The sequence below is a fragment of the Pelophylax lessonae genome (genome assembly GCF_965119305.1).
Source record: "Pelophylax lessonae genome assembly, chromosome: 8".
Classification (NCBI taxonomy): Eukaryota; Metazoa; Chordata; class Amphibia; order Anura; family Ranidae; genus Pelophylax; species Pelophylax lessonae.
This window is the reverse complement of record NC_138775.1, coordinates 2,989,007-3,001,226: the sequence shown is the minus strand read 5'-3', so window position 1 is coordinate 3,001,226 and position 12,220 is coordinate 2,989,007. Positions and strand designations below refer to the sequence as shown.

The 12,220-nt window shown below is 49.6% G+C and overlaps 1 protein-coding gene across 3 annotated transcripts in view; it reads left to right on the top strand.

The window, feature by feature from the left end:
• LOC309561911 (contactin-4-like) overlaps window positions 1–12,220 on the top strand; it is a 192,434-nt gene that overhangs the window by 96,797 nt on the left and 83,417 nt on the right. For all 3 annotated transcript variants that reach the window (XM_082265976.1, XM_082265975.1, XM_082265974.1), the window contains exons 3-4: window positions 10,739–10,865; window positions 10,980–11,155. In XM_082265976.1, the coding sequence (XP_082122102.1) occupies window positions 10,739–10,865; window positions 10,980–11,155 (303 nt within the window). The remainder of the gene's footprint in view (window positions 1–10,738; window positions 10,866–10,979; window positions 11,156–12,220) is intronic.

Genomic DNA, 12,220 nt, shown 5'->3' with positions numbered 1-12,220 from the left:
GGCTGGCCCCCGCCACTTCTATTCATTGGATTTCAGCCCTTCCAATCATGGAGGCTCAGGATTACATTTGGGCGTTGCCTATGCAAATGCAGCCTGCCAAGGAACGCCCACTTCTCCAGGCTGACACCCATCTATCAAGGCATTTTATTATTTGCATGACTCCTCCCACTGCTTGCATCAGGACTGAGGGCTCTGGAGAGGAGTACTGAGGCAGGGGGGCTGGGATGTTGTCAGGCCGGATCCTCCCACCAGCCATGATCTGCCTGCATTGCATAGAGAAGTACAGAGTGATAACTTTCCTGGGTCTAAAATAAGATATGCAATAAAAATGGAAAGGATTTTCTAAATCAGTCACACTAGCATGTTAATGAGGGGGGGGAGGCTGGGGGGGGGGGGACCTGGGAAGACAAAATATAAGCAGATTAAACTCCAGCTTTAAGATTTCCCAGTAATTGAAATGAGCAGCATAGCTTTTTATATCCGCCACTCTCCATAAATCTCCTCTTTACTGTCCCAGGATTAGATGTAACCCCCGATGGCTCTCTACTGTCTCCATAAACAATTGCCTTCATTTTTATATAAGATATTTGTCTTCCCTTTGTTATGTCTCAGTGCTGCGGATCTCCTGCAGCCTCTTCACAGCCACTTCCTGTCTCCATGCACCCCAGTGACGGCTCCATGGCATTTCTTATGTTTCCTGATGGTGACAACAGTGGACCATGTCTGTATATTGTGTGCTAAAGAGATTACTTGTAGTCATTATCAGAAGTCTGTCTGACAGGGTGACAACGCAGGAGGACAATTAGGAGACCGGGACAAAGCGTTGTCACCCTATAACAGGAAGTGCCTGAACAAGGACCTCCATGGCAGATGGTAATGTGTGCAGAAACATCCACTTCTAGTCACTATCAGTACCCCTTATCACAGGGTGACAACCAGTGCCGGGGGAAGGTCACCCAGAGCCCAGGGCGAATGTGCAAAACTGACACCCCACCCCCCCCCCCCCCCCAAGATGTATGAGCATAAATTTCCCTTCCAGCACAATTTTACTCGCCATTCACCGTATCACCTCTTCCAGCACAAATCCCCCAAATAATCCCTCTTAGCACAAATCCACCCCCCAAATGTTCCCATCGAGCCCAATTCTCCTCCCCTCTTCACCATATCACCTCTTCTAGCACAAATCCCTCCTCTTAACACAAATCCACCCCCCAAATTTCCCCTTCTAGCACCATTTTCCTCCCCCCTTCACCATATCACCTCTTCTAGCACAAATCCCCCCTCTTAACACAAATCCACCCCCCAAATTTCCCCTTCTAGCACCATTTTCCTCCCCCCTTCACCATATCACCTCTTCTAGCACAAATCCCCCCTCTTAACACAAATCCACCCCCCAAATTTCCCCTTCTAGCACCATTTTCCTCCCCCCTTCACCATATCACCTCTTCTAGCACAAATCCCCCCTCTTAACACAAATCCACCCCCCAAATTTCCCCTTCTAGCACCATTTTCCTCCCCCCTTCACCATATCACCTCTTCTAGCACAAATCCCCCCTCTTAACACAAATCCACCCCCCAAATTTCCCCTTCTAGCAACATTTTCCTCCCCCCTTCACCATATCACCTCTTCTAGCACAACCCCCCCCCCCCAAATTTTCCCTCCTAGCACAATTCTCTTCCCCCCTTCACCATATCACCTCTTCTAGCATAAATCCCCCCTCTTAACACAAATCCACCCCCAAATTTCCCCTTCTAGCACAATTTTCCTTCCCCCTTCACAATATCACTTCTTATAGCACAATTCCCCCAAATCCCCCCTCCTAGCACAAATCCAGCCCCCCCCCCCCCCAAATTTTCCCTCCTAGCACAATTCTCTTCCCCCCTTCACCATATCACCTCTTCTAGCATAAATCCCCCAAATCCCTTCTCCTAGCACAAATCCTCTTCTCTTAAAATTTCCCCTCCGAGTACACATCCTCCACCCCAGCACAAATCTCCAAATCCCCCCTCCCAGCACAAATCCACCCCCCAAATTTACCCTCTGAATACACATCCTCTCTCCCCCCTCCAAATCCCCCCCAGCACAAATTCACCCCCAAATTTCCCCTCCTAGCACAATTCTCTTCCCTCCCCCCTTCACCATATCACCTTTTCAAGCACAAACCCCCCAAATCCTTCCCCCTAGCACAAACCCTCTTCCCAGATTCCCCCCTCCCAACACAAAGCCCCCTAAATCACCACTTTTAGCAATTTTTAACCCCTGCTGCCCCCCAAATTGCTCCCACCAATGCAATTCCTCTCCCTCGATCTGCCCAGGGCAGCTGTCCCTCCTGCCCCCCCCCCTTGTCCCTGCCCTGGTGACAGCACAGGAGGACAATTAGGAGACCGGGACAGAGAGTTGTCACCCTATAACAAGGACCTCCATGGCAGATGGTGACCACAGTGGGCCATGTCTGTGTAATGTGTGCTGAAACAATGCCTTGTAGTCTCCAATGGTAGCCAATGTGACAAGGTGACAACGCAGGAGGACTATTAGGAGACTGGGACAGAGAGTTGTCACCCTATAATATAACAGGAGGTGCCTGAACAAGGACCCCCATGGCAGGATCACCAGGGATCATTATAGTGAAATCTCCTGATTTATAAATATTGGAACGTTTCTGGTGCTGATGTGAGATTTTCCTGATCCAGTTTTGACTTTCTTTTCACAAACTGCCACGCCTTTCAATAGCGGTCTGTGCTTGGATCGATTTTCAGAGGCGATCGAATGGCAATGAGAAGGTGACGTCATGCGGTTGTTGGGAATTGGTGTTGCCCTGAATGGGCCACGTTGGGTGAGCTTACTGCCCCCTGAACGTGACCGGAGCGATCGTTTTTATCACAGGCAGGGAGACAGTTTGGGGGTGCTAAAAATACGGCTCAGCCATGTGCTTTTAATGCCCCATCAAACGCATGGCTAAAAGAGCCCCCCACACTCCAATCCCCCCCCCGCCCCCATATCCTCCTATCTCTTCTTATGGTTGGCGCTCTCCTGCCGCCTCATCCTTCCAGCTGCGCTCAATGCTACAATATCTTTCTTCGTCTTTCCACTTCAAAACAACTTGTCCCGGGGGGGGGGGAGGGGGGAGCGATATTTTAGGCCCAGAGGTGCAATTATCTCATGTTTCTCTCCCTCCCCCCCAGGAGGCCAGGAAGCCTCACCCCGTACAGGTGACACTCCTGCCAAGTGTTTCATCACCCGCTCTTCCTGCAGCTCCTCGCCCCGCGGGCGCAATCATGTGACACCTTTAACCGTATAATGTACAATGTGACACCAGGTGTATCTAATCCTCATTCAGTGTGTATGGGGGGGGGATTCTTACTATGGATACAATGTACAGAGGGAAGGATGGGGGGGGGGGGATTCTTACTATGGATACAATGTACAGAGGGAAGGATGGGGGGGGGATTCTTACTATGGATACAATGTACAGAGGGAAGGATGGGGGGGGGATTCCTACTATGGATACAATGTACAGAGGGAAGGATGGGGGGGGGATTCCTACTATGGATACAATGTACAGAGGGAAGGATGGGGGGGGGGGATTCTTACTATGGATACAATGTACAGAGGGAAGGATGGGGGGGGGGATTCTTACTATGGATACAATGTACAGAGGGAAGGATGGGGGGGGGGATTCTTACTATGGATACAATGTACAGAGGGAAGGAATCGCTCCATCAATGACCATCTGACCATTTCTCCTGTATTGCTGTATCTAACCTGCATGACCACAAACGAGGGATAGACCCATATGGTTTTTTCAGGGCCGATACCGATATTTTGGTCACAACGTATCGCTATCAACCAATATGGGCCGATATTTTGTACATTTCAAGTTTTGAAAAATAAAGACAATTTTTGACACAAATCTGGTACTGAACATGTTAATTTTTGGTTAATGCTTAATTGCTGGCTTGCTGGCACCCTGTGGTGGGTGGGTGGGTGACACCCTGTGGTGGATGGCTGGCTGGCACCCTGTGGTGGATGGCTGGCTGGCTGGCACCCTGTGTTGGGTGGCTTGCTGGCACCCTGTGGTGGATGGCTGGCTGGCACCCTGTGGTGGATGGCTGGCTGGCACCCTGTGGTGAGTGGGTGGGTGGCACCCTGTGGTGGGTGGATGGCTGGCTGGCACCCTGTGGTGGGTGGCTGGCTGGCATCCTTTGGTGGGTGGCTTGCTGGCACCCTGTGGTGGGTGGCTGGCTGGCTGGCACCCTGTGGTGGGTGGCTGGCTGGCATCCTTTGGTGGGTGGCTTGCTGGCACCCTGTGGTGGGTGGCTTGCTGGCACCCTGTGGTGGATGGGTGGCTTGCTGGCACCCTGTGGTGGATGGCTGGCTGACTGGCACCCTGTGGTGGATGGCTGGCTGACTGGCACCCTGTGGTGGGTGGCTGGCTGGCAACCGGTGGTGGGTGGGTGGCTGGCACAGGGTCTGTGGGTGGCTGGCTGGCTGGTACAGTGCCTGTGACTGGTACAGGGCCTGTGGGTGTCTGGCTGGCTAGCTGGTACAGGGCCTGTGGATGTGGGTGGCTGGCTGGCTGGCACCCTATGGTGGGTGGGTGGCTGGCACAGGGGCTGTGGGTAGGTGTATGGATGTAATTCGCTCCCGTGAGACTAATCCCGACTCCAGACGAGGCTGTCCAAGGCGAGGGAGGCGGCCTAAGAAGGCAGAATGATGTCACAAAAATATCAGCCAGTTCCAGGGCCAATACCGATATATCGGGGAAAGTGCATATCGGCCGCCGATAATCGGTCTATCCCTACCACAAACCTTACCGCCCGGAACTGATTGTAAACATTTGTCCCGTGTTGGTAAATCTGTACATTGTAACAACTTGGTGTATCCGGGGGAGGGGATTGGACGGCGTTTTCCCAGGACAGGTCAGGCTTTCATTTGGTGGGAAATGTTCATGGAGATCTCCTGATTGTGTTTAATTATGAAAAGAAAACCGGCCCAACATAGTAAAAAGATATCATTTTTTTAAACCTTAGCCTTATATGCCATTACCATCCCCCACTATAAAAAACCTGCAAAATAAATTCTCCTACTCCTGACAATCACAGCAATACCACCTATGGGGGCGCCATTTCTTCTTCCGACCCGCAGTAAAGCCAAAAATCAAGAGCACACCTTTTGTTTTTTGTCCTACTTAACCACTTAAGCCCCGGAGGATTTGGCTGCTAAACGACCGGGGGTATTTTGCGATTCGGCACTGCGTGACTTTAACGGACAATTGCGCGGTCGTGCGACGCTGTACCTAAACGAATTCCTTTTTTTTCCACAAACAGAGCTTTCTTTTGGTGGTGTTTGATCACCTGTGCGATTTTTTGATCATGCGCTATAAACAAAAAAAGAGCAACAATTTTGCAAAAATAACAATATTTTTCATATCTTTTATATGAAATTCCCAAAACAAAAAATGTAAAAATCAAATTTTTTTAACATTTTCGGCCAATTTGTTTTCTGCTACATATGTTTGGTAAAAAAAATCGCAAAAAGCGTATTTTGATTGGTTTGCGCAAAAGTTATCGCGTTTACTAACAAAGGGAAAGATTATTGTAATTTTTGTTGTGTTTTTTTTTTAACGAGTAATGGCGGCGATCTGCGATTTTTTTTTTTGCAGGACTGCGACATTGCGGCGGACAGATCGGACCCTTGACTGACATTTTTGACACTTTTGGGGTTACCAGTGACATTACTGCAGTAATCAGTGCTATACCTATGCACTGTTACTGTAAAAATTACACTGGCAGTGAAGGAGTTAACTGTATTGAAGAGGGAGGGGTTAAGTGTGTCCTAGGGGCGTGTTTCTAACTGTGATTGGCTGTGGCTACTAGTGTAAGAACAGAGATCAATGGTCCTACATAGCAGAACCGTCTGATCTCCATTCTTACACAGGGGAGACTTGCAGGCGGCTGTGTTTACATTATCCGCCTGCCTTTCTCCCACTCTAACGGACGATCGTGAGTGCCACCGGGCACATGCGCGGGGGGGGCCGTGACCGCGCGGGTTGCGCTCGCTCCCTAGAGCCTCACAGGCTAGCGACGTAGCCCTACGTCGCTTTGCCTGTGAGGGGCTGACTGCCGACATAAATAGTCGTGCGGCGGTCGGCAAGCTGTTAAATTTATTAAATCACAATCATAAAAAAGAATAAATAAATACAGACATATAATAATACATTGTGTAGGTCTTGTCCAACATGTTTCGCGGTATGTTGTCCGCTTCTTCAGGGGTCTTAACCTAACAGAGAGTTTGTTTCACAGTTATATAGAGAGCTTGTATTCATATCTATTTAAGAAAAATACAGTGTTGACACCTCAATTATTAAATCATTTGGATTATTCACTTTCACGTGTTTTCTCTATTGATTTATACTGATCACTAGTGCTGCACTTTTTGGGAATTTTTTGAATAACAAGAGAGTGGTCGGGTCAATCATGTTTGGCAAATGTTGGGCAATCTCACAGGTCAGTATTATAGCCCCCTAAACAAGAATAGCTGGCCACTGCAAAGGCTGAAATAACCCTTAGAGGACATACCCAGTGTTATTTCAAGGAAGTCTTGATAGGGATTGGCAGTACCATAGGAAGCCCTGGCAGGAATTCTGAGAGTATCATTGGAAGCCCTGGCAGAGGTTTAGAGAATACTATAGGAAGTCCTGGGAGGAATTCTAAGAGTACTATAAGAAGTCCTGGCAGGAGTTCTTTAAGTATCATTGGAGACCTGGCAAGAATTCTTCAAGTATCATTGCAGGTCCTTGCAGGAATTTTCGGAGTACAGTATGATGAAAACTGACACTCATTTAAAGACTCCAGTAATAACTTTTATTACAAAGATGGTAGAAGATCCATGCAGGATAAATCCGCTAGCCAAGAGTCCCTACTGATAGCTGAGAGTTATATATAAGGCATCTTTCAGCTGAAATGCGTTAGCTTTCATTACACCGTTGTTCACTCATGGCTTGCAGGAGTCTCAGTCGCAGCATCAATCTTCCTCACAGCCTCCATTGACCACCTGGGTTGAGCGTGTTGAGGATGTCCTTCTCTATTTTCTGAGTACTATTGGAAGTACGGCCAGGGATTCCTTCTGGAAGTACCATTGGAAGTCCTGTCAGAGATTCTCAGAGTGCCGTCTCATCTTCTTAATTTTGGGCCATGTTATGGTCTCAGAAGGCTTTTCTGTGTTGTGATCCAGTTAGAGGGATTTTTGATCCCCACCATCTCCTGTACTGTTGCTCTCTCTCGGTATACTAAAAGCAAATAGCAATTTTCATCCTCGGTGATCGGCCGTGCTCCCATGTCGGCTTCCTAATGTTGGTGGTTCCTCATAATGTTGTCAGTTCCTCGTAATGTTGGTGCTACCTAATAATGTCGACAGTTCCCCGTAATGTCAGTGGTTCCTCATAATCCCAGCAGTTCCTCATATGGTTGGTGATTCCCTGAAATGTTGGCGGTTCCCCATAATGTCAGCAGTACCCCGTAACTGTTGGCAGTTCCTCGTAATGTTGGTGGTCCCTCCTAATGTCGGTGGCTCCTCGCAATGGCGTCGGTTCCCCGTAATATCGGCGGTTCCTCGCAATGTCGGTGGGTCCTTGTAATGTTGGCGGTTCCCTGTAATGTCGGTGGGTCCTTGTAATGTTAGCAGTCGCTTGTAATGTCTGCAATTTCTTGTAATGTCGGTGGCTCCTCGCAATGTTGGCGGTTCCCCATATTATCGGCGGTTCCTCGTAATGTCGGCGGTTACTCATAATGTCGGCAGTTCCCCGTAATGTCGGCAGTTCCCCGTAATGTTGGAAGTTCTCTGTAATGTTGGTGGTTCCTCGTAATGTCTGAGGTTCCCGGTAATTTTGGTGGCTCCTCGTAATGTCGGCGGTTCCCCGTAATGTCAGAGGTTTCCTGTAATGTTGGCGGTTCCTAATAATGTTGCCAATTTCCCATAATGTCGGTGGTTCCTCGTAATCCCAGCAGTAGTTCCTCATATGGTCGGCAATCCCCTGTAATGTTGGCGGTTCTCCATAATGTCAGCAGTTCAGCGTAACTGTCGGTGGCTCCTTGCAATGTCGGCGGTTGCCCATAATGTCGGCGGTTTCTCGTAATGTCGGGGGTTCCTCGTAATGTCGGTGGGTCCTTGTAATGTTGGCAGTCCCTCGTAATGTCGGCGGTTTCTTGTAATGTTGGCGGTTCCTCCTAATGTCAGCAGTTCCCCGTAATGTCGGAGGTTCCCCTTTAATGTTGGCGGTTCCTCGTAATGTTGGCGGTTCCCCGTAATGTTGGCAGTACCTTGTTATGTCGGCAGTTGCTCGGAATGTTGGTGGTTCCTCAAAATGTTGAAATTTCCTAGTAATGTTGGTGGTTCCCCATAATGTCGCCGGTTCCTCGTAATGTTAGCTGTTCCTTGTAATGTTGGCAGTTCCCCGTAATGTCGGCAGTTCCTCGTAATATCAGTGGCTCCCCATAATGTTGAAGGTTCCTCGTAATGTTGGCTGTTCCTCGTAATGTTGAAGGTTCCTCGTAATGTTGGCGGTTCCTCGTAATTTCGAAGGTTCCTCGAAATGTTGGTGGTTTCGTCAGCAGGTCCCCATAACTGTTGGTGGGTCCTTGTAATTTCCACGATTCCTCATATTCACGGCAACTTCTGAATAATTGTAATTTGTAACGGGTAGTAACACTTAGAAGGTGAAACTCCCCAAAGTAAAAGTCCCCGGTGGACTGGGATCACAGTAAGAAGATTTGTGTTCTGCGCGTTCTCCCACCAGCTCCTTCGCCATCTCAAAGCTTTCACTTAGCACATGCTCAAAGAACAAAATTTCCTGGCAAACTGTAAAATGGCAGCTGTGGTGTTCTGAAGGACGGACCTCCTTGTATCGGGAAAGCCCCAAATGCCGCGCCTTCTGCATAATCCTCCCCTTAACCGCCATTAGCGCCATAATGATGTATTGATCTGTTGCCGGGGCGATGGGGGAGCCTCAGGTCGAATTCTATTATTATCTTCATTGGGAAGCGGAGACGGATTGGCAGGCTGGCTGCTTAGTGAGCGTTTTGCATATTTATTGCATCTTTCCGTGCATGCAGCAATCCCAGCCGAGGACTCCGGCCCGCTGGAGGTAAAGGTCAGGCCAGCGGAAACGCTCGGCTGCCGATGGCGATGAGAACAGCACCGAATACGGAAACCATTTACTGAAAGTTTACTTTGGCGAGCCAAGCCACCCCCCTCCCCTCCCCCGGATTCTGAAACTATTTACCTGAAACACTTTCCTCCATTACTTATTTATGGAGCTGAGAATGGAGATGGAGCTCCGGCCTGACCCTTCCCGCGCAGCAGTCATCAGAGATGGAGTGGATGGACAGAGTCCGGGGAGGAGGGAGGCCACTCTGTACATGGAGGCCCAGAGTCACATTTCATCCATCAATTTCACAGTCACCACTCCCCCCCCCTTTCACATCAGAGTCCTCAGTCCCCCCTTTCACATCAGAGTATTAAACCCCCCCCTTTCACATCAGAGTATTCAGCCCCCCCCCTTCGCATCAGAGTATTCAGCCCCCCCCCTTCACATCAGAGTATTCAGCCCCCCCTTCACATCAGAGTATTCAGCCCCCCCCCTTCACATCAGAGTATTCAGCCCCCCCCCTTCACATCAGAGTCCTCAGTTTCCCTTTGCACATCAGGTTACTTGGTCCACTTTTCAAATCAGAGCCCCCCCCCTAGCACAACACAGCAGAGAGCAGGAGGTGGAGCCGGTCTAAATGGAGGTGGACTTTCACACCTTTCAGAATGATGGGGATGTCTGATTGTTGCCTGCACCCAGTTAGCACCATGCGCTTCCATGGTGTTGGGGACCCACCCACCTGCACCACAGAAACGCATGACACTGAAAAAACAACGTGGCACCCCTGACAACCCCAGGGGGCACACCAGGCTGTTGCGGTGCCCCCGCTTAGAATTGCTGTCATAAGGAGACTTTTTTTCCACTCACTTTTTTGAAGTAGATTCTTTATTTTAGTCTCCGCCCATTCTTTCTGCATTTTATTCTCACTAATAATGTATTCCTTAAACCTAAATTAAAGCCAAAAAAAAAATAGAAAAAAAAAATTGCACATTAAAAGTCATTAAAAGTGACGCCAGAACTCCTGCCAGGTGAGTGGCTCAGAATAGAAGCGATGACATCGGGAGAGCCAGGAAATGCATATTTTCAGGAGGAGAGCACTGTGCGCCTCCGGTTTTCTCTGGGCGCCGGTCTCCTTTAAAGCAGTCCTCCGCTAATCCGCTTAATTTTTTTTTTGCATGCCTGTGCTAAATGGGAAGATGATATTTTCTTTGTTTTTGAAATCCTCATTAAGACACCTGGTCCCTGGGAATTAGTTATTCAGCGTAAACAGACGCGCTCCTCCACTCGCCGCCGCCGCCGCCGGGACGACATGAAATGAAATCTGGAAATTTGCAGTCGGGGAAATATGTGGAGACGCAACACATTTTATTCGATGTGCAAATGCAGAATTCTTCCGCCACCTTCACACCGCAGGAGATGTCTGTGTGCTTCCTGCAGAGAGGTCCGGGGGGTCGCGCCGCTGCGGGGCCGAGTCGCCGTATTACCGCCGCTCCTCATCGCACAGTAATAGCTGATATGTCTCTGCGGGGAATGTGTTCTGTTTGTTGCAATATTAAAGTGAAAATTAAAAATGTTCCCCTTTGTCTTTGCAGATGAGCTGACCCTGCAGGGCCCGGTGTTCACCCAGGAGCCGTCCAATATCGTCTTTCCTCTGGACTCCGAAGATCGGACGCTGCGGCTGGTGTGCGAGGCTCAGGGCCACCCCAAACCTGTCACGCGGTAGGTACCTGCACTGGGATGGACAGACTGGCTCACGTTGGGGACACATTAAAAAACCTGGGACTTTTTAGGGCCCATTCACACTCCCCTCTGTGTGTTCTGTGATATCTGCAGGTGGAGAGTGAACGGCACCCTTCTGGATGAAGCCCAGGATTACCGATACCGGGTCCTCGACAGAAGTTTAATCATCAATACTCCGGATCGGGATCGAGATGTCGGCATCTTCCAATGTGAAGCCACCAATATGGTGGGGACCATCCGCAGCCGCGAGGCTAACCTCCAGTTTGCTTGTAAGTGGCGGATTTTTCTCTCAATATGCAATCCAGTCTTTGCCTTGTGGTGGTTTAGGACAGTCAGAACAGTGGCAGCTGATTGGTTGCTGTGGAGTAATTAATTGTATTTTACTGCTTATTGTAAAAATGATGGCAAGAGGAGAACGTTGATGTAGATCCCAATATGGATTAGGGATGCGTTAGCATTGCGTTAACACCACTTAAAAGTGTATTTTCCAACATTAAGTCTGAACCTTGGGACACAACCATAGTCTGCATTTCCTACACCAAAACCACGCCCACTTTTTTAGCTGGTTCCGTCCAATCCTCACCTCTAAACAGGCAGGGGCTGCCCATCACACCCATCTTCTGAGTTGTCCGACCTAACTTATTATGGAGGGGTCATTCACTTGTGAACCCAAACCCTGCGATCAATGTCTTACAGTGCATGTGGAGTAACCTCAGATAAGGATGATGCTGTGATCCCGAGACATGGCCCAGGGCAGGGGCTGACTGGCAACTTTCGGACCAGTGGGTAAGTACAGTCCAGAGGCCCATGGTGCAGCGATTCGGCCCCCCTCCCACTCTCCCTCTTCCCGGCCTCCTTCTGACCCCCATTCCAGCCTAAAGCTCCGCTCCAGGTACTCTCTACCCACCGGCCAAATCTGGGTTCCCTACCTGGCCTGCAGGGGGCGGTTGGGGGGAGCTGGGACAGCTCGGTTGGGGCTGGCCGGGGGAGAGTGTCTAGTGGGGCATGGAAATGGCCTCTGCTCAGACACAGTTGACACAGTTTATCCCATCTATGGCAGGGGTGTGCCGGGTTGGGGGGGGCTACGCTCTGTCCTCGTCTTCATCCAGCACTAAGTAGGTCAGAAGTGGGGACCTTTTACTTCTCTTCACCAGGAATCTTTTAGGAATGTCTGTGGCAGAAGCATTGCAGCCTTTTTACAGGACATCAGAGCGGCCCAGGGGGCAATTTCCCCCCTGCCCCCTAGCCCAGTCCGCCCTTGGCCCAGTGCAAAGCATTGGTGGGACAGAGGGACCAGGTTGTAGGACTGTCCTTGCAAATCTATATATATATAT